General features: G+C 30.2%; 3 protein-coding genes and 1 non-coding gene across 4 annotated transcripts in view; 2 read left to right on the forward strand and 2 right to left on the reverse strand.

Annotated features, from left to right (window-relative positions):
- Positions 1-11,423, reverse strand: part of LOC129913291 (meiotic recombination protein W68) — a 44,613-nt gene extending 33,190 nt beyond the window's left edge. The window contains exon 1 of the mRNA XM_055991879.1: positions 11,317-11,423. The gene's annotated coding sequence lies outside the window, so the exon portion shown is untranslated. The remainder of the gene's footprint in view (positions 1-11,316) is intronic.
- On the forward strand, positions 10,451-10,532 carry Trnas-aga (transfer RNA serine (anticodon AGA)). Its single transcript has one exon. It is a non-coding gene; the product is annotated as a tRNA-Ser (tRNA).
- Positions 10,597-15,017, forward strand: LOC129913292 (transcription factor glial cells missing 2). The gene is made up of 3 exons (XM_055991880.1): positions 10,597-11,213; positions 11,296-11,362; positions 13,621-15,017. Exons 1-3 carry the CDS (start codon positions 10,632-10,634, stop codon positions 14,580-14,582), a joined length of 1,611 nt encoding a protein of 536 aa, XP_055847855.1. The 5' UTR covers positions 10,597-10,631; the 3' UTR covers positions 14,583-15,017.
- Positions 15,018-16,817: 1,800 nt separating this feature from the next.
- Positions 16,818-23,154, reverse strand: LOC129913293 (lanC-like protein 3 homolog). Its single transcript, XM_055991881.1, has 3 exons — positions 22,943-23,154; positions 22,592-22,803; positions 16,818-18,659 (listed from the first exon to the last, which is right to left on the reverse strand). The coding sequence occupies exons 2-3, from the start codon at positions 22,767-22,769 to the stop codon at positions 17,578-17,580; spliced, it is 1,260 nt and encodes a 419-aa protein (XP_055847856.1). The 5' UTR covers positions 22,770-22,803; positions 22,943-23,154; the 3' UTR covers positions 16,818-17,577.
- Positions 23,155-23,891: the final 737 nt, after the last annotated feature.

Here is a 23,891-nt window from a genome sequence, read left to right on the forward strand (position 1 = left end):
ACGTATAAACCGAATCTGGTAAACTAGCAAGCAAATTTTTAAAATCAACCAGCGAAACAGACGAGTTCAACAGATAAACAGGAGAACCTGACAGATCAACCTTATGTAAATGCCACAATACCTTATCTGTACATGGTGAGAAAAGGGCACCTTAAAATAAGATGATGCCTACTTTAAATCCCACCAACTTATTAAAACAATATAGGATTTCCGCTTAGAATAAGTGGAATCCGTTTAAATTCTGTTAAATTTAAGGTGAACTCCAGTTCATGTGAATGTTCATCTTAAAAAACCGAATAAAAATTTAAAAAAAATTAATAATTTAGGTCCTATTCCTATTAAAAGATGATTTTCCGCTTAAATTAAGAGGATTTTTTTTTGGCACATTCAAGAAGCTAAAAATATTTTTCTGCTTAATTTAACACGGAAAAACCATGCAGGAATACGCTAAATTTAATACGGAATCCGTTTGTTTTTAGGTTAATAATACGTGCAACTTGCGAAAGTTCATGTTGGCTATTATACAATAAACTCAGATATGTTACTTCAAGATTAATTTATTGACCTGAAAATGAAGAATTTAATCGATAACTGTCGTTCACATAATTGTTTTGAATTTATTATAAAAAAAAAAAAAAATAAAGTGTGGATTCAATTAATTAAATCCCTCAGTTGGAGACTTTGAACTTTTTTATTTCTTTCAAATTTAAAGTTTGAAAAAGTTCAAGTTGAAACCTCTCACAGATGGACCGGAAAGAAGTAGCCATCATCTATCTACATCAGAGCCAGAGTACCACCGAGAGAATTTGAGTACCCATTAAACTCTCACTCACACCATTTAACACTCACACACCCTCAAATTCTACCTTTTAATAGTAGTGGTGAAAAAAAAAAATTATCAATAGCTAAGTGGTATTTGTGTGTGTGTTGGGTAAAGGTTCGATGCGCATACCAATGAATTACTCCAACTTATCCGACCAATCAGACACTACAAATGGATGTTTGATTTGGATTAGGGTTAGAGAAGAAGTTGGAGGTTTTTTTTTTTTGTTTGGAGTCTTTTGGTGGATATACAATTTCAATGCGAATGAGCGTAGGTGGAGCTTATCCCATCAATATGTTTCTCAACTTATCACAAAAACGTTGTTGTTATAGTGTAAAGTATGCTCTTAAACCAGTGTTAAAGAAGAACTTCATCTACACTTTGTGTGTTTTGTTTCTTTAAAGTTTTTTTTTTGGGATTATAATTCTTATTTGTTTATCATTCATTCATTGTTTCATTCATTTTAAAATAACACTTGAACATAAAAGCCGAATTGAATGTGATGAGCGCACAGTAGCGATGGTTTAAAATTATCAAACAATAGAAGATATTATAACTTCTCTATTCCTGTCGAGAAAATATTGTAAAATTATCGCCGCCGGAAGTGTGTTTTCTCAAATTTGTTTATGTTTCAGAAACAAAATAAAAATAAATGATGGTCAGAAATAAGTACCCACAATATCAAAAGTGAATAAAAGTGATTATTTTAAGTGGTTGTGAATAAAATATTTAATTTCCTATATAGTTCAAAGGACTTTAAAAGGATATAACAACACTCTTGCTAAAATTATTGGAATATGGTCATATTGTAAGTAAAAAATCTTCTTTTCCCTTTTTTGACGCAGAGGTAACCTATAACCTATTGGATTTTTAATATCTTATTAGAATCAAAACTAGATCTTTTCTGATAGGTACCACTTTTCTGATATAACATATAACTATAATTTGTAGTTTTCTGAACAACGAAACCAACAAAAGTCTTTTTGTAAATTATAGAATGAAAAAATAAGAACAGCTCTTCCAAGTGTTTTTGATACAATAACAATTGAATGTCTTAACAAATATTGTGAATTAAATAGAACTTATCTTTAACTGAACAAAAATTTCTGAAAATAAAGTGAGAACTCAACTTACCAAGGCACAAATTCATGGATTTACCATTAATTTAGAATGGCGGTATTTTGCATTTTATATATTCTTAAACACCGAAGGTTTTTTTGTACTCACTTCACGGATTAGAAATTTCGTGACATTTTTTTTCGATGAAAGCGATACGTTGCAGAATATTGCTACAGCTACTGTTAAAACATAGATTTTTCGCAAAAAAAAAAAATCCCAAACAGTAAATGTGACTATAAAAGTTTTAAAAATTTTTTAGTTCATTTGAAATTCTAAGAAAAATCGTCACATATAATCGTACTTACCTACATCTTCTAAAAGTACGATTTCGTCAAAATTCGAAAAAAGTGCTTTTTTTGGCTGTTTATTCTGAAATAGCTTCAGATACAAAATACACTCATTTAATAGACAAAAGTATTCTCTACACGGTAAATAAAACCACCTTAAAACAAGCGGATTTTGTCCGTCTTAAATTAAGTTGAAATGGATAAAGTAGATATCCGCTTTATTTAAGTCGGAAGTTATCTTGGCAAAAAGCCATGCAGAAATCCTCTTGCTTTTAGTTGGTCTTTTTCTGAGTGTACAAATGGTTCAGTGGCAAATTAAATTTAAAAATTTATTACGTAATCATGTTTTAACAACAGCTATACCAGATAACCCTAAATATTACATACTAAATCAACTCTAAATTAAATCAGGCAATATTTATTGTTTTTTTTTCTGCTTCAAAGTCAATCTTATAAAAAAGTTATTTTTTGTATGGATGTTTAATATTTTCAAATATAAAACATTTCAGTGAAATTTCGAAGAATCCCGACTTTGCAACAGTATTTTGCTTCCTTCGCTCATATTTGGTTTTTGTTTTTTTTTTCTAAATTCTTTCACTACAACATTGCCTAATAATAAGAAATAATTAATTAATCAAAATATTTTTTATTTCATACGTCATTTTGCTGCAAATTTATTAACAGTTCCATGTTTTATAAAAAAATCAATTTCAATCAACACGCTTAAAAAAATTTGTATAGTGTGACTGATTTATTATTTTTAAAAACTTGTCCCGGTATTGCAGTTTTCAAAAAAAATATAAAAGTTTCCAAAGTTGAAGTTAGATCGAAAAATATTTCAATTTAAATTCAAAAAACATACAAAAATAGAGGATTTTTTATTCAAAGACAAATAAACAAACAACAGTTCGAGAAATTGTGTTTATTTTTTGTTTGTTTTTTTTTGGTTTGAGATATTAAAACAAAAATCCTTGAAAATTACAAAAAAAAAAAAAAATTGTGCCAATATTCGATCAATACCGCTCTAGCTCGATGCACGGTAGAACGCATAGACATTAAAGAAAAAAAAAAACAAATACAAACACATTTTTGCTCTTGAACTTTGTATAAATAGGTACTTTTTTAAGAAAACTATATTACAGAAAAATATTCGTTTCTCAACTATTAACCTTAAAGATAAAAAAAAAACCAAAAATTAATTATGGGCGGGGAAGGAAAATATGTTTAAGTCAAAGGAGGGATTTTTAAAAAATTCTGCAAGTGCTTTAATTGAAAATCGTAAAGATTTGTGATGAACTGGTTAATAAATCTTGAGAGATCTTAAGTTGGCCTTTGAGCATTTTTCGTTTGGACCATTAATTTTGACATTCTGTATATCAAGTTGCGCGCATTCGTAAATAAAATCGGCGATAACAAGCAAATATTATCCACTTTCTGCATGAACCACGTAACAACAGTTTAATTAAAATAATATGTTTCTATCTAAATAGTGTTTGAAAACTTTCTAAAAAATTAGATGCGAAAGCGATTTCTAGAAAATAACTCAGTTAATATAAGGCTTGTTTTTTCTAATACTAAGTAGTTACTGCCTTTCATTTTAAACGAAAAAACAAGTAATTATTTCCAATCAATCAAAAAAAAAAAAAATGCCGTCCGTCGGTCTGTGCGTCTGTGCGTCTGTACGTCCATCTGTACATCGAGCTAGGGCCTAAACGGATGGATGGATTTGCTTGAAACTTGGTACAGATGATTTTTACATAATTCCCTAGACCCGTTTTTTTTTATTTTTTTAATATCTCCATTTTAACGCATATCTCCCATATAACGTTTTCGAGGTATTGCAAATTTCTCGAAAACGGCTCTAACGATTTTGATTAAATTTGGTGTAGGTAATACTCCCATTGATTCTTACAAAACTGCGTTTTTAGTTTTTCTCAAAAAATACGGAAATATGGCGTTGCCGTTTTTCAAAAATTGACATTTTTTTTAAGTTCATATATTTCATCAAAGCATAAGTTAATTTTATTCAAAATTTACAGACATAATTTTGAAGTGTCAAAAATAAAAAAAAAATTAAAAAAGTTTTTGAAAAAAATTTTTTTTTAAAGTTTTTGAAAAAAAAATTTAATTTTAATTTTTTTAACTTGCAATTTTTTTTTATTTTTTTTTTCTCGACACTAAACAAAATCTTAAATTTCCAATAACTATTTAAGATAACGATACTTTGAACTACAAGAGCAAGTACGTGCGACCCCAGTCGTGCATTTTATTTTTTTTTGCGAATAAAATAAAAAAAAATGTATAGATTCCAAGTTGTAGAAAAACTGGATTTTACTTAAAATTTAATTCGAGTTTTGTTAGTTCAATCCATATGCTTGGCAAGGGAACGGGTCAAAATTCTGACTTAAAAATTTTGGTTTTCAAAACTATTTTCCTAAAAAATTTAACAATAAAAACCTTTTTGTTAATACATATACATAATATTAACAAAATTGACAAGGTTAGTACATAAGTAATCAAATAAGCTGCAAATTTTGCAAGATGATTTTATAAAATTCTGCGCTTGAAGAGCTCGCTTTTTAACATTTTTCAAATCCTTTTCTATTTTTTTTGCAGAATTTTGTAAAACAGAATTATGAAAAGCAGAATTTTGGTAAAACAGAATTTTGAATACAAGAATTTAGAAAGTAGAATTTTAAAAGCAGTATCTTAAAACCGGTTTCAAAAACTAAAACTTCTTTTAACAACTGAAAATTTTCTCCAAAACCGTAAGGCCATAAATTGTTTTTTTTTTTTTTTAATCTTTAATTCATTAATTCATTAAAAACCTCCTAGGGCGCAAAAAAATTACACCAAACTGATTTTTGTATATGCTGTTAGGATATTTATACCGTTAGTATATAAAACCAATTTTTCAGCTTCAAAAGACCTTTGCTAACTGTATGATGGATGGACCAATATGACCATTAGCTTTATAGCATGTTTTCTTTAGCTTCTATAACACTTTTATTTTATGTTGTGAGTTAAACGTAATTTATCTATCAATATTATCTTTATTCTTCTAATTGCATGGTATATCAATAGATCTTAAGTGGAAGATAAAATTTGGAGGCACTCTTGGTTTTAATTGTCATAGATACAGCCTCAATACCTATAAATAAGCCTTAAGACAAATTCGAAACAAATTTTCTTTTTGTCCGTTATTGTTGTTTGTTTTATAAACAAGGGATTGATCAAAATGTTATAAAACCCCCAAATTACTTAAACAAATCAATAATAAACGCTCTCAAATATGAAGACCACCCAAATAAAATAATAAAAAAAAAAAAATAATAATAAAAGAACCACATGTGTCTGACATGGTCATACATATTATTCCAAATTGTTTAACAACCTTAAATCTTCTCTAAATAACCAAAACAATAGATGTCTTGATCGTAGGTGACAAAAGTCATTTCCAAAGAATATGTGTCAATCGATGGGTTATTTTTTTTTTTTTTTTGTATTCGAACTCGTCGTCGTCTTCCTTGTTTTGTTGTTGTCGTGTCTAGTCCATCAAAAAACAACAGGTAACAGGTATCTTCTAGGTCTAAATTTTTATAAAAAAAAAAGAAAAAAAAAATGGGCCTATTCGAAGCGAGATGGCATTGGATTTCGAGTTGGACAACCTGCTGACTTTAAATACGTCAGAATTTATTACTAATTACGTTACCAAAAGAGGTGTGTTTTTTGTGTTTTGTTTTTTTTTTGGGATCCTTTTGGGATTTTATTTTTTTTTTGTTTATGGAAATATGCCTTAGGCGTTTGTTATAATGTATTCATTTGGAGCGTGTATTCAAACAAGTTTCGAATTCAATCATAACAGTAGCTGTGCAATTCAAGAACCTTAAGAAATTCCTCTTTATATAGATATTTTGAAAATATAGGTATATAAAAAGATACATCTGATATCCAGTTGAGTGACAAGTAACACGATATTCTAGAATTTTTTGAAAATGATGCGCTTTACATAGATACACTTGTAGTTTTGTATGTAAATGTTGATGTTTTTTTTGTTTGTTTCTTAATTTTTAGAATATTATTTAGAATGTTAGTTGAGCTCATCGTAGGAGGTCAATATCGGCACCTTAACCAGATACAAATAACAATTTATAGTTACATCCGGTGATAACATTGATTTTTATAGCACGATCTATTTTTTTGATAAGAACATTTACGATGTCACATGTAAATGAGGAACTGGATGCATCTCTCAGCTCAGGTCTTTTGTTATCAACGACCAATTTAATTTATATCTTTTAAGTTTTTTCTTAATTTAATTCCTCGTGTGATGGCCACCCATCTCTACATTGGTGTTTTCTGTGTGTGAATATAAATGTGTATTTAACTACCTATATAGAGTGTTTGTATTTTTGTGACCATAAAGAGAAAAAAGGGTTAATAAAATTCGATAAATGGATTGTATAACCTAAGATAAAATAAAACACATGCACCATAGGAAAATGCCCACCCACAATTTTGGAAAACAAAATCAGTGTTTTGATATCTTTAGTTTTAGCTTTTGTTACCAAAGTAAAACTAAATATAACACTTTTCCTAATCTAAAAAAAAAAAATAAACTTGGTTCGATAACAAAGTGATTGGATTTAATGAAATCGATTGGATGAGTGATTCTTTGCTTTTAAGATGGTTTACTCTTAATAGAGTTGAAAGTGATTGGATCAAAAGGAGTTTCTTTGATCATTTTAGGAAGAAGAATAAAGTTTGTATATAAAATAATATAGATTAGATATGATATAGTAAAAATAGAACGCTTTGAGTAGACTTAAACTTTGACTTAAGGTCAATCTCACAAGCGACTAATTTGAGTAAACTGTCAACTAAAAGTTTAAATCATCAGTTTGATTTCCTGATTAAACGATATTTACAAATAAGAAAATATTAAAAAGTTTTAATTGTAATTGTTAATTTATCTAACTTCACGCCATTCAACATTAAAAAAAAATTTCACCTTGAGTGATGACTATAAATGAGCCATCAGTTTTGAGCTGTTTTAAAATTTTCATTTGTCAATACGAGAATAATTTTTTTTTTTTCTGAAGAAAAACAAATTTTACAAAACCAAACCATGGTTTAGATTAATTTTCTAGAAAACAATTCATTCGATTCTAGTAATATATTATAACAAAAGTGTTTTGTCGAAAAACATTTTTTTTTTTTCAAAAATCATTTTAACGGAACCTCCCAAAGAACCATTTAAAAAAAAAATTCTGACTTGATCCCTAAACTACAAAACCAATTTCAACAAAGTTTTAAATCCAAAAGCTTTTAAGTAGCCACACATTTGAAAAAATTAAAAATATGTACTTAATTTTTGAATTTTTATCATATTTATGTAGTGTTTTTACTCGTAAATAAATTAATGTGATTTCTCTTTTTGTTTTTGAAATAACGTTTTTTTTTATTTTTTTTATGTTTGTAACCTCATAACTTTGGACTGAGTGAACCAATTTTGATAATTCTTGTTTCGATATAAATTACATTTGTGAAAACTCAAAAATGGACCTTTTTGTCAATGCTCTGATTATTAGTTAAAAAATCTGAAAAAAATCTGGCAGTATTCTTAAGCTCAATTCCAGGAGAAGCTCTTAAAATATCAAAAAATATCAAACAAAATTGCAATTGTGGTTCACCCTAATGTACATAATATTAATCAATAATAAATTTAAGTAATATTGATTTTTTTGAAATTTTTTTTTCATAAAAAAAAAAAATAAGTTTTCTAAGAACTTTTCTAGTGATTTTGATTTTTTTTCCTAAAACGCATCTTAGCTAACAGTTTTTTTAAATTTTATTTATAAAAGCATATCTTTTTTAAACGACTTACATATTTGTAAGACTTCCAAAAAGTTTTTGGTTTGGACCTTTTTTTTGATATATTTTTGAAAATGCCTATTTTTCAAGGCAAGGGGTTAGTTAACCTTGATTTTTTTTTTTCGAAAATCTTAAAAATATAGATTTGTAATTTTATTCACCTAAATGGATAGGTCTGGTTATCGTGAACTCATATCTGTATACCAAAACTTGTTCCGAGACATTGCGATCCGAAAATATTTGCTTCCAAATGTAAGAAAAATATTTCCAGACGTGCAAGAAACTTTTGGTTTTCAATTGTGAATAGAGCTTAAAAATGCCTTTCTTTTGATATACCTATCACTCGATTGATTTGAAGGAAATTTTTGAAAATGCCTATTTTTTAGGCAAATGCAAATGCACAGGCCTCTTCACTATGAACTCATATCAGTACACCAAAACTCATTTCGTGGCCTCTGTCCGAAGATATCTACTTCCGAATGTGAGAAAATAAGACATACATACATAATGTAGGTATGTGGTCGAAATTATTTAAATTGGTGTTTAAGTATAATTATAAAAGCAAACTTTATATTTTTTTTTTTACATTCCTTATGAAATTCCTAATAAATCAAATGATTTTTTTTGGATTAAAATGATTTTATTTATTAACAACACAAGTATATAACAATTTACAATTAAATCAAAAGTTTTCCTTAATTTCTTACACTTGAATTAGAAAATTTGTTTATCATTATTTAAAATTTTGGCCTATTTATTAAAATTTACACTTAAATTACTCAAAAACCGTAGGATTTCATGTTGCATTAATAAATCTTATGGTTTTGAGTACCTAATTAAAGTGTAAATTTTAATAAATAGGCCAACAGTTTAAAATAATAATAAAAAAAAATTTCGAATCAAGCCTTTTTCATAGTGTACCTACTAATGTAAATTTTTTTTAAACCATCAGAAAGTAGAGATTTCAAAGAACAAAATGACTACCGACTTTTTGAAAAAAGCTGATATTTTGACACGTGAATTTTCGATTGAAAATTAGGGTGTTTTTTTTTTGATATTTAGTCAAAATAAGGTGAAAAAATAAATATTTTAAATCAAATAAATTACAGTGTATTTGAGACATAAAAAGGACAAAAAACTGAAAATATGGCAAAATTCAAAATTTTATATGTTTTTGGAAGCTTCATAACTTCTTTGTTTTTGGTTGTATAAAAATACTACCAAGGTCATTTTCGTAGGAAATTATGTTTTCTACAAGTCTACCAACAACTTTTTTTCAATAAAATGCACCAGAAGAAAGTTATGGGCATAAAAGTGAAAAAAGTGCCAGATTTCTATGGTTTTTCGGCAATCCTGAAGGGGGCGGAGGGGGCGTGGTTGTGGAAATTTGGTTTTTTTATCAACTAACCATACCTAACAACATACCAAAAATTTAGAACTACCGGACCTTTTGTAGCGTAAAACTCCTTTATTTACTGGACTAGTATGTTGTCACCAAATTTCGTAGAAAAAAAAACTTTTTTTTGAAAAATATAAAAATAAAAAACGAAAAACCCGGTTTTTTGAAATTTTCACATAAATTTTGAGGTTATGTAAAAAAATTGTTAACACAAAAGTTGTAGATCTTTTTATTACCTACAACTTTGCGATACAACTTTTTTCCATAGGATTTGTAGTTTTGCCGGAAATCGAGTAATACAATTTTTTACCATTAAAAACTCAACCCACCCACTTCCTGAACTCGACTCGCCCGTAATTTATTTTTCCTTTCATTTTTATCATATTTGCCTCCTTTTCCAATGGGTTTCATCCTACTATGATTTTTTTTTTACTTTTTAATGTTTTTGAAGGCTTCGGCACTGGTCTATAAGAGCAAGTACGGGACTTGTTCTTGTCGTTCTTTCACATCATTCAAATTATGATGTAATGTTAATTAAAATTCGTTGAACCAACAAAATATAGAGCAAATTAAAAATCTAAATCATCTTTCCTTAACTACAAACTATAAATTAGTCTTTGTTGTTGCATTAAATTTGTTTAAATTCGCATGGCCTTTGAAAGTAGGTGGACAGAAATATTTAATAGATTTAAGAATGATTAACAAATGTCAACAAATTCACAGAAACAATACAATTTGCATTAAAGGAATGATTTTTCAATAAAAAAAAAGTTACACATACACCACAGTGACCTTGTAAGTAAAATCAAAAATAAAACACATAATTATTGTTTAAATCATTTTAAATAATAAAGCAGTCATTCAAAAGTTGAACTCCTAAATGTAACTCGCTAAGTTTCAAAAGTAAAATAAAATTATGTACGTAATAATGTTACCATCTCACCAGATGCAGTCGTGGCCGAGCGGTTAAGGCGTCTGACTAGAAATCAGATTCCCTCTGGGAGCGTAGGTTCGAATCCTACCGACTGCGAGAGTAAATTCTTTTTTTTTTTTTTTTATATATTTTTGTCATCTAAATTTTAACATTTTTTCTATTTTTTTTTTATTTATTTATAGAACTCATTACGCTATGAACAATAAAAAAGAATGGGACATCAATGACGCCATTGTACCACAAGTGTGTGATGGTGAATTTGATGAGTTCTGCGAATGGACCGATGGCCATGTCCGTCTGGTTTATTCCATAACAAATGAAGAAGCAAAAAAACACATTTCCGGCTGGGCAATGCGCAACACAAACAATCACAATGTCAATATATTGAAGAAAAGTTGTTTGGGGGTATTTGTGTGCTCGAAAGATTGTGTTTTATCGAATGGTAGCAAAGTTAATCTTCGTCCAGCTATATGTGATAAAGCTCGACGAAAACAAGAAGGAAAACTATGTCCGAATAAGAATTGCCATGGTGGAAGATTGGAAATCAAACCATGTCGGGGACATTGTGGGTATCCGGTGACGCATTTTTGGCGTCATTCGGGAAATGCGATATTTTTTCAAGCAAAAGGTGTTCATGATCATCCGCGACCTGATCCGAAGAATTCAACAGTGTCGAAGAGGGCTTTTGGTAGGATGTCAACAATTGGACGAGGAGTGGGAGGTAGCAAAAGGATGAGTAATCATTATTTGAACAAGGAGACTATACTTAAGGAAAATGTAAGCTAATTTACCGTTTTTAAACTCATAGATTCGACTTTGTATTAAATTTTGTTTTTTTTTAAATTCATTTTATTTATAGAAGGGCTTTAATCATACTCACAATCAGATAATGCAGCCACCTACGATGGATATTTATCAATTTAGTGGTAAGAAACTCACAAACTTTTTATTTTAACAAAAGAATTTTAAATAAAAATAGAACAAAAAAAAAAATGATTTTGTCGAGAAACCGGAAACCGTGTTATTGGTAAAAGCACAACTTGTACCCAACTTCACGGTCATGTCATTACACTAGGTCGCGATTTGTTATGCAGGGTTTATATGGGTCAATTTTGGCTGGTGTAAATTGAGTCATGAATATTGTTGGTAATTAATGTAATTTTTGGTAATTAAAATCGTATAGCAGCCATAAATAAATACATATTGCAACTTCACTTCACGACAAGAAAAAAGGAAAGATTCTAAAATGCACATTCAGTGTTATAAAAACCTTATCTTTATATGCTACTTTCCAGTTTTATTTTACTGTCAAACTGAATTTTGGAGGTTTTCGAAGCCTTCCGAGTTCCAAACGAAGACGAACTAAAAACACCGACGTTGTTTTTTATGGCGATTTCCACAAGCCTCTGAATAATTGCAACTGTATTAAAATAAAAAAAACGGTAAGCATTTTTTGTCAACAGTTCAGTTCTATTTTGAATTTTGATTCAAACAAAAAGAAAAGTGTTTGCATTATAAGAGATATTCTAATGTCAAAGTTTGTCAATGAAACGATATGTTACGCATACGCCACAGTGACCCACTAATTTTTTCTTTTTGTCACTTGAATGCTTACATTGGTTTTCAAGATATAGCAAATTATCAATGTGAATTTAGAGCGAAGCGAAATTTTATTTTCAGGAAATTCAAAATTATACCCCGCAAAAGTTGCATACACTGAGAGAAAAGCCACCATAAAACAACGTAAAATCAATAAAAACCACATTGATTTAACTATTATTCGGAATGATTTTGCGTTGAAGATGAAAATTTTAAAATCAACGTGGAAAAAAGGTTAATTTTTGATGGTTTCGTATCTTAAAGTCACATAAATCGAAGTAGTTCATCTTTGAAACAAAGACGTTTCAACTTCAATTTATTTTTTCCCTCAGTGTATATTCCTTAAACAATTTTTTATTTTTTCCCACCTCTAGGGGTCTCGCATTGCAATGCAAAAATGTATGTTTCCTTGTATTTCCTTGTTTTTTTTTTTATTTTTTTTTTGTTCAATGCAGAGATGGTACTAAAGACGATTATGTATATAAAATAAATTAAGAAACTTAATTAAAAAAATAAATAAATAAAAATAAATGTTTAAAGTGATAAAAAAAATTGATTTATCGTTTATTTTCTAGGCTTATTTTTTTAAGGTTTCATTTGCAATGAGAAATAACCAATGGGCGCTTTTTAAAGAAGAATAAATCCATAATTTATTAATAGGATAGGCCTATTCATTGTGACCTCATATCTGTTAACCAAATCTAGTTTCGAGACCTTGATCCAAAAATATCTGCTTCCGAATGGAAAACAAAAATCGATTGCAATTATTCAGCAACCAGACGTGCAAGAAAGTTAAAAAAAAAAACAGTTAAAAGCCATTTTGTTCTGTTTTTTTTTTTTTTTCAATTTTCAATGCTAGTAGGCGACTCCTAGCGGTCATTTAAAAAAAAAACTTTTAATACTTTTTTGGACCCAATGCAACTTTTGCGGGGTGTATGTTTTTATTTTTCAATTGTTTTTTTTTTCCCAAAACAATGCCGCTCCGGTCTAATGTAAATCCAATAAATAATCCAATTTTTTTCAAATACCTACAACATGTCTTTGTTTATAAATTCTATAACTTACCTCAAAAATCTATAACTTTCTCAAAAATAGCCCCTACGAAAAAAATCCTTCAATTTTTTTTTTGAATCCAATCAATCCACTTCAAGAAACCTTTATTTTGTTGTTAAGACTTCGAAATGTCATACCACCTTTTTTTTTTAGTTTTTTAAAAAGAAGCAACTGTTAAACAAGAATTTAATATATTTTTATTTAATTTTCATAAAGAGTTTGTTAATAACAATGCAATTTCAAAGTATAAGATCGACCCAATCACCCATTCTAATTTAATTCATCTTACATCTTGAGTTCTATTGGTAGGATTCATAATTTTGAGGTCTTCCGAATGTGTAAAAATAACAGACCGGCATTTTATGCATGTTTTTTTAGATTTTAGATCCGACCAAACCTTTGAATTCTGTTATGAGACTTGAACCTATAATCTCGGTTGTTAGGTTATAAACTTAATTAGTTTATTTTAATATTCGAATCTAAACTAATACCTACCTATTTTGGTTTTAATTTTTGTTTTCATATTTTTCAGTATGTGGAAAATGTTCCAACCACATGCCATGTGCCTGTCCAACTACAACAACTAGTAGCATCTATCCAACTTCATATGTCCAACCGATCTCTTCATCATCACCAACACATGCCAATATTTATCACTATGACATTCCCACAGATCATCATCGACCAAATAGTGTAACATCATCAGGAACATCATATCCGTCGATAAATTCAAATTGTGACTACCAATATGAATACAATCATCATCATTCTCATCATCATCAGCCTTCAGTGCTAAAGCCTTCTCCAACAACACCTCTAATATGTTCCAACAGCAGCAGTATTATGGACAATCCATCCACAACAATACCATATAGTGATAGTCAATTAGCTTTCCGCCCAATACATAGTATTAACAACAATAACAATAATAACAATTGCAATGCAATTAGTATGAATCCTGATAGTTCGAATTTTAAGCCACCACCATTAACAGGAGGCGGCTTTCAAGAACCAACTTCTGTACTTACTTCAAATCACCAGCAACAGCAACCAGAATTTATAAATTATTCTCAAATCAAAACTATCGATAGTAAACAGGAATTATTGGAAAAACATTCCTCATATGGTAATAATAATTCCATAGATGATCTCTATTGTCATAGAACAACTGCTGTTACGGAATTAAAAGGCGAAAAACAACTACAACAACTGCCACGAAATGATACAATTCTTTATGAATATGATATAAATCCTTTCGTAAATAGTGGCAGTTTTTATGATAACACTTCGAATTATGGAGTCTTGGGTTATTTTGATAATAGCTCACTTTCTTCGGCGACTAACGTCCATCATGATTCTGGATATTCATCGACTGGCAGTCAAGGTCAAGGTTATTCTTCTTATGATGGCTATCATCACCACCATCACCATCATCATCATCAGATTCCGAATGTTGTCAATGCAACAGCAGCTTACTATGGACACAATGTGTAGCAATAGTATTATAGTAGAAGAATAGAGTAGTACAATAGAAGTTAAAATAATTTAATCTCATTTATGTTTAGAATAATAATTTATTTAAAAATTTAGAATAATGTACAAACTATTTGTAAAATTAAAGACAAAACAAACAAACAAAAATTTAAAAGAAAAAAATCGTTCTACTATGTATGCACGAGAAGATGGGCGCTAACAAACAAGACCAGGCACTGTTGGAGTTATTTTGCAAATCTAAAGGACTTTCCCTATCCTTTATAATATTTGGAAGCTTCGAGTCTTTTTTGGAAGATGTGCGATCTTTAATTAAAATGGGGCATTATTGACGTTCCTGATGAATCTGAAGTTTCGTGATTTTTGGGGTATTCTACTTTTCTGATATTAGATAAATTAAACCTTTACAATGTTCTCTATACCCTTCCCGATAACAAAATAGAAAATACCGCATTCGTACTATTGGCCGAAGTCGGACAATCAGTAAGGGAGAATGTCCCCCTTCACAGAAATCAATTAATGTTGGTATCGCCAGTCAGTCCGGATGTCTCCAGGAAAGCGAGGTTATATAATGCATCTGCGAGTGTTGCAATGTCGTATGCTTTAGCTTTTTGAACTGAGTTCTGATGGCTTTTTTGAACATCGTCGTACCAGCTAAGTCGATCGTGCTATATTTTGTTAAAGACGATAATTTTAAAGCGGAGGCTTTCTGGGGCTTTCTTTCTTCTTATTCGCTATTTTTTTTTGCTTTTTCTGTTATACGAAGCATCTTCATCTTTCATACATATTGTAAATTGTTCAAGATTTTATGTTAGTGCTAAACGAACAAGTAATCATAGATTTAATACTTGATTACATTTGTTACTTTGGAAGTACTACTTTTTGCCCGGAATAAGGAAATGGACAATATATACGAGAATGTTCGTTTTTTCGAGCTTAAGCGGTTCCCATTTCTCTCCAGACCAATATTCAATGTTGTTGGATTTCAAAGAAGTAAGCCGGAAAAAGTTCAAACAATTTAGAAACGTCAACAACGCCCATATTCGAAGAACCAAATTTTTGCATAATACAAATTTAAGACAAAAAATACTATGTTGACCCATAGGTTGTAAACATTTTTGGTCCACGGTTCCAACGTTTGCCTTCAATGGGCAGGTTCAAAAACGTTAGGGACTAAATATTTAGTCAAGTTTCGATTTACTCATCTACCTAAATTTACGTTCAGAATATTACATTGACTAAAAAATTATTTAGTCCCTAATGTTTCCTGAAAGTGCCCAATGACACTCCCTCTGTTAACACTCTCTGGAGAGCTAACCTTCTCGTACGGTAGTTTGCTGGCAATACTACTCTGCTTTTTGATATCATGACACCATTTTTATGCGAAAGCGTACATGATTCGATGAGACGAATCCTTTTTCGCACTCGTACATTGACAAGATTTCATTATTCGAGGTTTGGCAGGTTAAAGGCGCAATATTTTCTTTTTTCTTAACTAATAACGGATGTTTATCCTTTTATTCAGGTATATCTCAAACGTCGTTAATAAAAAAATGGAAAATATTATACCAGTAGAAAGAAGGTCTCTAAAGAAATAACCAAACAGTTGTGAAAGATCGATTTAAGCAGTCGTTGGATTAGAAATTACCATGCGGACTGTTCAATACAAGTCATTGTTGGGCTCAAGACTGAAACCATCAAAACAAACGCTGTTATTTCCCAGACCTCCATTTTTTCTCCGACTTTCTTCTTCTTATGATAGTCAAGTCGAGGGTCGCAAGTAGCTTTTACAGAGGATACAAACTTTGAATCGGAACTCTTCGGTGACTCATATGATGCATCGGGGCTTTTCAAATTAGACCTAGAAAACTGGTCGTTTAAAACTTCTTAACAATACTTTTTCCTCATGTTATCACCCAAAATTTCTTTGCCTTGAGCACTGTAAATATACTTCTTCTACCTTTGTTTTTTGACTGAGTTCGTTTTTTCAGCATAAGTGGATGAATATGACGATATTTTTTCTGATATTTGTGTGGAAAGGGTTATCTTCAATTTCCGGTACCATCTTCGGAGGTGTCGTAGACGTCTGAAACATACATATAAGTTCTGATTTACCTGAGTTGATTTTGAAGCCGCTGGCTTATAAAACTCTCAAAGTCGTCTGACTTAGATTTGGGCCTGCAAACAGGAATTACTGTACGAATTTTGTTTGTGGCAGGACTGATGTGTAAATATTGAATAGGAATGGTTCTAGCTTCGATATAGAAGACAGTTTCATTAAGCGATGGCTTCTCAATATCACTTTAGCTTTATGAAACTTAATGGTAGCCAATCGGATTTTTAAGGAAACCTAAAAGAAAGTTCTCTCAGTTTTATTTGTACAATCTTATTGCCAAATTAATTCAGTACGTTTTGTTAATACAGTACGTTTGTCTAATTTTGTACGGTTTTGAGGGCTTTCTACGTCGACTTTAAATTCTGAACAAAGGTTGATATGCATAAAAAATAGTAAATGCTTTTACTTGAAAAATTGTAAGTATGAACTTTTGTATCCACATTTTGTGCATAGCAAACCTAGTTTATACTTATTAATTTCATATTGCTAGTATTTACTATTTTTTATGCATAAGGGCCAAAGTTCCATTAGATTTGCAAAATAACCCACCGTACAAGTTGACGCTAAAAACAAAAAAAAAGACAACAAAATAGAAGAAAAAAAATAAAAACACAATTTTTAAAATTAGATTAATAGATTAAAATTTAGTTTAAAAACAATCAGACTTATGAATGTGTGGGTTTTGTTGGGTGTTTTTATGTATGTTATTTATAATAATTTTTTTTTGAAAACTCTCAGAGTATATATAATTTAAGCCTGTAATATATAATAATAATTTTAATTAGATGATTAATTAAAGTTATAAGAAGAAATAGTAAGCAAGCTTACTTCTCTCATGGTATGATATGATGTTTTTGTTTTGTGTTTTTCTTATAAAATATGTCACTTTTGATGAAATATATCCATAAATGGAAAATGTGCTTTAGTCGGTTCTAAAAGATCTATCAAATAGCAAACAGTTCCAGCAACACCTTCATATAAACTATGCGGTCGATCAGGTATTCTCGCTCGATCTTTAAAATCAGAATTCGTCAATAATTCCATAAATTTCACAGCTCGATAAAGAAATTTATCTTCTTTGGTCAGACGATAGAGTAACAAAAATACATAACCATTGCCAGCAACTCCATGACATATACCAGGACCTTTACGCAAAAATCCCTTATTCCACACCAAATCGGCAGCAAGTCGAATTGCACTCAAGTACTTATCCTCCCGATAGACCAAGTAAGCCCTTGCAAGTAAGTACACAGCTCCAGGTGCTCCATGACACCAATGCACCAATCTTTTATCCCTGCCAGTCTTCAAATCTTCCAAAGCCACTGGGAAATTACCTTCCGCATCTTGCAAACTCAAAAAGTAATCAATCGACTTTTTGATATCCAACAAATCCGATCGAGGTAATCGAAAACTCTCACAACTAAACCCAGGACTTTCAATCAACATATGCAATATAGCACAAAGGCCATGTGCCGCTCCCAAATACTCAGTTCCATGATATTGATACATCAAAGGCAATGGGGTGTTATTTTGTTTGGCATATTCCCTCCCACTGGTAATCATTATTTCGCAAATCGATATAATTTCCTCATCCGCAATTGGTTTGGGTTGTAGCACATCATTCAGCCAATAACAGCCACTCAAGTAGCCAGCCCTGCCAACGAGGACTTCGTCACAACCATGTTTGGTAAAGACAAACTCTTTGGCCGGTGCAAGGCCGTTCCGAAAGTTCGTCACATCACTTTCATAATCTTCAGTCTTATTGAGATCTTTGGAAATTACAGCCGACACAGCATAGATGCCAGCATTTCCACATAAAAAGGCATAACGTTCGCTGGGTCGTTTTTTGTAACGATTGGCATTTGCCTTGGCACTACGGATAAAAGTTTGGGCGTGATCTAATGCTGGATATAAATCATTGCATTTGGTGGATCGCGAGAGGCGCCAAAACATGTAAGCAATTCCTTTTAGAGAAAATATAGAAGTTCTTTTATAATTTAGGTGATTTTTCTTAAAATAAATTTTTTTATTGTAGGCTTAAAGTCATTTTTATTTTATTTGTATCTTTTATTTTTGTTATTTATAAATAACAAACTTGGAAACTTACAAAATATAAACAATAGCTGTGTTTTATTTTCCTCTTAATCCAGATCAGACGAAACAATAAAAAAAAAAAAAAAAAACAAAATCCTGCTCTTGTTGTAAAGCTAATAATAACAATAATCTGATCTGGATCACGAGGAAAATAAAATTTAGCTAATATTTGTTGAAAGAAAAATGATTTATGATTTTTGGCATGGCAGTCTGATCTTCTGTTAACAACATTTTTGTTCAACGGCTGTTCGGATTTCCATTCGAATTCTATTTTGTCCCGTTTTCAAATTTTAGCTGTTCCGAATTCCGTATTCGAACACATTTTGAGGATTCATAGGTGTTTTTAAAAACGAACAGATCTACAATCCGACAAATTTTTGATCACCTCCTAGTTTTTGAGAAGATTGAAAAGTAAAAAACAAAAAAAAAAAAATTGAAAAAAGAAAAGTTTGCTAAAAAAGTAGTTTTATTATTTTTCAATTTTCTCAAAAACTAGGAGGCATAGAAACATATAGTTTTTATTGTTCGATAAGGAATCAATTGAGGCAGTTTTCTGCATTAATCAATTTTGTACTAAAATTCACAGCCTGAACAAAAATAGTATGCAATTAGATTTTTTGTTTCATTCAATATTTTTTTTTATATATTTTTAACTTTGAAATCGATTATTTCAAAAACAAATGTTTGAAATATGTATTTATATTATATTTAAAAATTAAATTAAAATTAAATGTATAATTCTGCCTTTCGGAAATGATATCATTTATAACAGTAAGTGTTGCAGTTGTTTTTAAATAACACTGGTCGGTAACGAAAAATGAGCTTACTCGTAAGCCAAACCCTACTTTTTGTGTGCAGAGTCCGAATTCGAAGCCAAAATTTCACTGGCACATCACGTTTTTGAAATACTTGAATATTAACAGGTCAAAAACGTGTTTTTTGTTGGTACATTTGACGTTGAATTACATCTTCGTTAAATTTTTTTTTTGCGAAGCTAATTATGCACTTGCAAGACGCCATGTTAAAACGTCGTAAAGGTATTATTTTTTTCTCAAAGATATTGGAAAAAGAAATTAATGATACATATCTCAAAACCTTGATTTTTTTTTTTTTTTTTCAAAGTAATGAATGGTTTTTATATATCTCAAAGATATTGGAAATAGAAATTTTTGATATCTCAAAATCTAAGTGGCCAACAGGTTTCTTTAAGAAAATTGCAGCTTGCGCTTCCGATTTGGATTAAAGAGCAACATATTACAAAAAAAACATATATATGTCGTATTAAACATCAAAAAGAATTTCATTCAAAACTAGTTTTTGAGACTTTCACGTTCTGCATTTCACTTTTTGCGTATTCACTTGCCGAAAGTGAAATAGGTGTTCTGCATTTTTTCACTCATTTAGATTTTCTAATCGAATTCAATTCACTATATTTCTGTTCGTTAATTTGGGGGCCTTTTTCAATGAATTTGCAATTGCAGTAATTTCACTTTAGAAACAAAATAAAAATGGAAGATTTTTCAGTTTTGACAGTTAGAAGCAATTTCGAACTTTTCAAAATCGGTCGAAATGAAGAATATTGATATTTCATTTCGCGTGAAATTGAAAAGTGATTTGAATTCACTTTCGTTCGAATTGCGGAACATGGGCGTATATAACGAAAATATTGATGAGTATAGCCCAAAAACTCTTGACGTGATAGGAACAAATCTGTAAATAGTTTTGGATTCAACACATGACAAAGTTCGAACGAAATAAAGAGTTTTTTTTTTAAGGATGACTCAACTCCTTGCTGTTTGTGTAAACAAGAACTTTGAAAAAAAAAACACTAGGTACTCTGAATGTGAATGGAAGAGACAGTAGTATGAATCTGTCGAGAGCAGTATAATGCTACTAGACCACTTTCAGTACCGCAGCACAGCGTTTAACTCTCGATCAAAGATTAATAAAAAGAAATGAACATTTTTTCGCACATTCTAAAAAATTTTTGAAAAATTTCCAGCCCCCTACAAAATTTTTTCTGGATACGCCACTGCTTGTTTTCTACGTTAACCCGTTAATTTAGCGTTAATTTAAAAAAATTGTAGCTGTACGGAGACTTTTTGGACTATGTGTATACACTTTAACCCTCTACCGCATACCAACCCGTATATGGTTTATCGATTTCATATCGATTTATTTCCGTTATATTGCACCAAATGGCAAAAAGAAAAAACTATAATAAAACTACGTCTATTTTTTTATAATAAATCGGTTTTTATTATCAGTAAGAGAGTCGTGATTCTGAAATAAACTCATTGTTTCAAGAGCATGTGTAAAGTGCAAATCAGTGAATAAAAGTGTGTACTTTTCCGGTGTTTTTTTATAATAAACAAGTAAGTTGCATCTAATTAAAAATAAGTTTCGTATGTATTTATTATACTTTTATATGTTTACGAAGTTTGTTTTTTGTTTTTATAATAATTTTTGTCTTTTTTTGGCATTATTTCCAAAACACCATATATGGGTTATCATGCGTTCGCGACATTCATTACTGATTTTTGTGGGATTTTTATTTCTTTTGTAAAATGAGTTCGAAGACTTTCTATAGAAAAAATAAGTGTGTAAATGCTATAACTCGTGATGGCTTTCGAAGAGATGATGATCTAGCTTCAGATTCTGGCTCCTTTTAACATCAAACAAGCCATCTCCGAGCACTTATATGCAAATCATTAAAACCTACAATGTCACGAAAAAGAGTACGACCTTCAACTTTGGCAGGTGATCAAAGCAGAGATGGAACAAAACAAAGGGGAGGGTGTTATACAAGTCACGGAAGTGCATCCCCATCTTATCCCGAAACTTCAATTCACTCACAACAACCAAGGGCAAAAGTCGTTGAATTCAGTGCCAATTGGAAACATCGACCATATCCCTGAATGGCAAAAAAAACGCCAATATGTCAAATTTGCGGACTGAAGACGTACACAATGTGTAGAAAATGGAATGTGTTCTTCTGCTACAATGATAAAAGAACGAGTTTGAATAAATTCCATGAATAAGAAAAGTCCATTGTAAATACAAAAAATACTTTACAAAACATACTTGAATGCATACTAAACCATATATGGGTTATTAATTTTTTGCTGGAAATCACCTTGCTGCATACTAACCCATATATGGTTTATGTTTCCAAAAATTTATATATATGTAAAAAAATAAAAATTTGTATGTAATACCTTTTTTCAACTCCTAATAAAGCTAAAAAAATGTAAAAAAAATTTTTATATCACTTCGATCATAATTCATGCAGTAGAGGGTTAAATTGATGAAGAAGTTGGGTAAATGACGAAAAAAAATTAAATTTTTGAACTTTGTCAGCTTATAAATTGAAGGTGGTTTAACCATGCAACATGTTTTATACATTTAAATTTCTTCTATCCAAAACTGTACAGAAATCAAAAAAGGGTACAAATTTGACGAAGCTAGATTTTTTTCAATGGGTGAAGGTGAAAAACTCCAGATTTTGGGGGTGTTACGGAGTTTTCAAATAACGTTTTGTAATTGGTGCATCTAGCTCTACAAAACGTGATAGGTCTCTGACTGCGTATATTTTTAAACCTTGTTTTTGTCACACAATGTTATTTAACATTTTTATTTAAAGGACTGATGAAGAGAATAACCATTTTTGATACGTAGCGCCAAAAATAAAAGATAAAAATAAAATAAAAAAGCCTACAATAGATACAAATTTATTTGAAAATATAAAAGTCAATTTGAGGAGACTTCTTTTTATATATTTAAAAAAAAAAAGGTGTCTTACCTGAATTTCCAACATACAAATCACCTCGATGATCATCATTTTCACTACCCGGTTGGGTGGATTCTAAAATAGCATCGACATAAGTACAAATTAAGTTTTTTACATGCTCCTCGTCGTATTCAATCTGTTGACCATCTTTATAGTCGGCAAATGGATTGTCTAAATATCGTTTGTCCATTTTTTTTCTTTTTTGATGAATGCGAGAATACAATCTGGATGTTTCGATATTAAAATTGTGGAAGAGTATAAATTATGGGGAGGAGAGAAAAAAAAAAAGAAGAATAAAATCAATAAGGCGTGTCAAGGGCAGCTAAAAAAAAAGGTTCATCAAGGAAAAAAAAAAACACTTACCTTTTTTAGTCCCTGGGAATTTTGTTGAGCAAATTTCTAATAAATTGATATTTTATTTGAATATTGATGGAAATTTTCTATGTTTTATTTAATTCAATCGAAAGTTGAATAGTAAATAGGCGTTTGGAGCTTAGAAGAGAGACAAAATAATCGCAAGCCGGCCGCAATAAAAAAAAGTTTACCTTCTGCAATGCCAATGTCGATTTGATTATATTTTATTTTATTATGCAAAAAATGCAGCGAGGAGTGCAGTTATGAAAATTGACATTTGTAAGCTGTCAGAAAATGTTTTTGCTATTAATCTGTAGGTGGCGCAGTTAAAAAAGTAATACCAAATCAAAATTTAGTTAATATTTAAAATATATGTTTTACTGGGCTTAAGGCCCCTATGATACTTCTTTTTTTTCATTATTTTTAAGCCATAACTACAATGACCTAAAAAGTGAAAAAGTGGGAAATTTACAAAAGTAAAAATGTTTTATTTCCTTTTAGCTCTATTTGTTTTCTGAAAAAAATACAAAAATTGTTTTTTTTTTTAAACCAAAAAATAAGCTTTTTGCATCATTATTTTTGATTTTGTGGTTGGAAAAACTGTCACAAAATGAGTTTGAAAATATTCACTTACAAAATGTATGCTAGCAAAACTAGTTTAATACATTTTGTCATTCCAAATGTCAGTTTTCACGTTTGTAAAAAAATTCTAATCAATATGGGGAACTTCCACCGAATGTCAGTTCGGGGCTGGTGAAGATTCAAACAAAAACGTTTCTTGTACTCAAAAATAGCATTTTTGTTGTGATTAGCATTGGAAAAAAATGTTTGTTTACCTCTTCATCAGAGTGGAGATTGATCAATGAGAAAGAAGTGGAAAAGCCTTATTTATGAAAAAAATTAGTTTGGTAGCACAGGGCTCGAACTACGGCATACGTACTACTGAGAGGTTTGGTTT

Source organism: Episyrphus balteatus, chromosome 3 (genome assembly GCF_945859705.1).
Source record: "Episyrphus balteatus chromosome 3, idEpiBalt1.1, whole genome shotgun sequence".
NCBI lineage: Eukaryota > Metazoa > Arthropoda > Insecta > Diptera > Syrphidae > Episyrphus > Episyrphus balteatus.

What these genes read in the sequence shown, in the direction of transcription:
- LOC129913293 (XM_055991881.1), bottom strand. Translation starts at nt 22,769, where the DNA reads ATGGACAAACGATATTTAGACAATCCATTTGCCGACTATAAAGATGGT. An exon ending in TTTGTATGTTGGAAATTCAG is followed by an intron (nt 18,660 to 22,591) that starts GTAAGACACCTT and finishes TTTCTCTAAAAG; the next exon opens with GAATTGCTTACATGTTTTGG.
- LOC129913292 (XM_055991880.1), top strand. Translation starts at nt 10,632, where the DNA reads ATGAACAATAAAAAAGAATGGGACATCAATGACGCCATTGTACCACAA. An exon ending in AGACTATACTTAAGGAAAAT is followed by an intron (nt 11,214 to 11,295) that starts GTAAGCTAATTT and finishes TTTTATTTATAG; the next exon opens with AAGGGCTTTAATCATACTCA. An exon ending in GGATATTTATCAATTTAGTG is followed by an intron (nt 11,363 to 13,620) that starts GTAAGAAACTCA and finishes CATATTTTTCAG; the next exon opens with TATGTGGAAAATGTTCCAAC.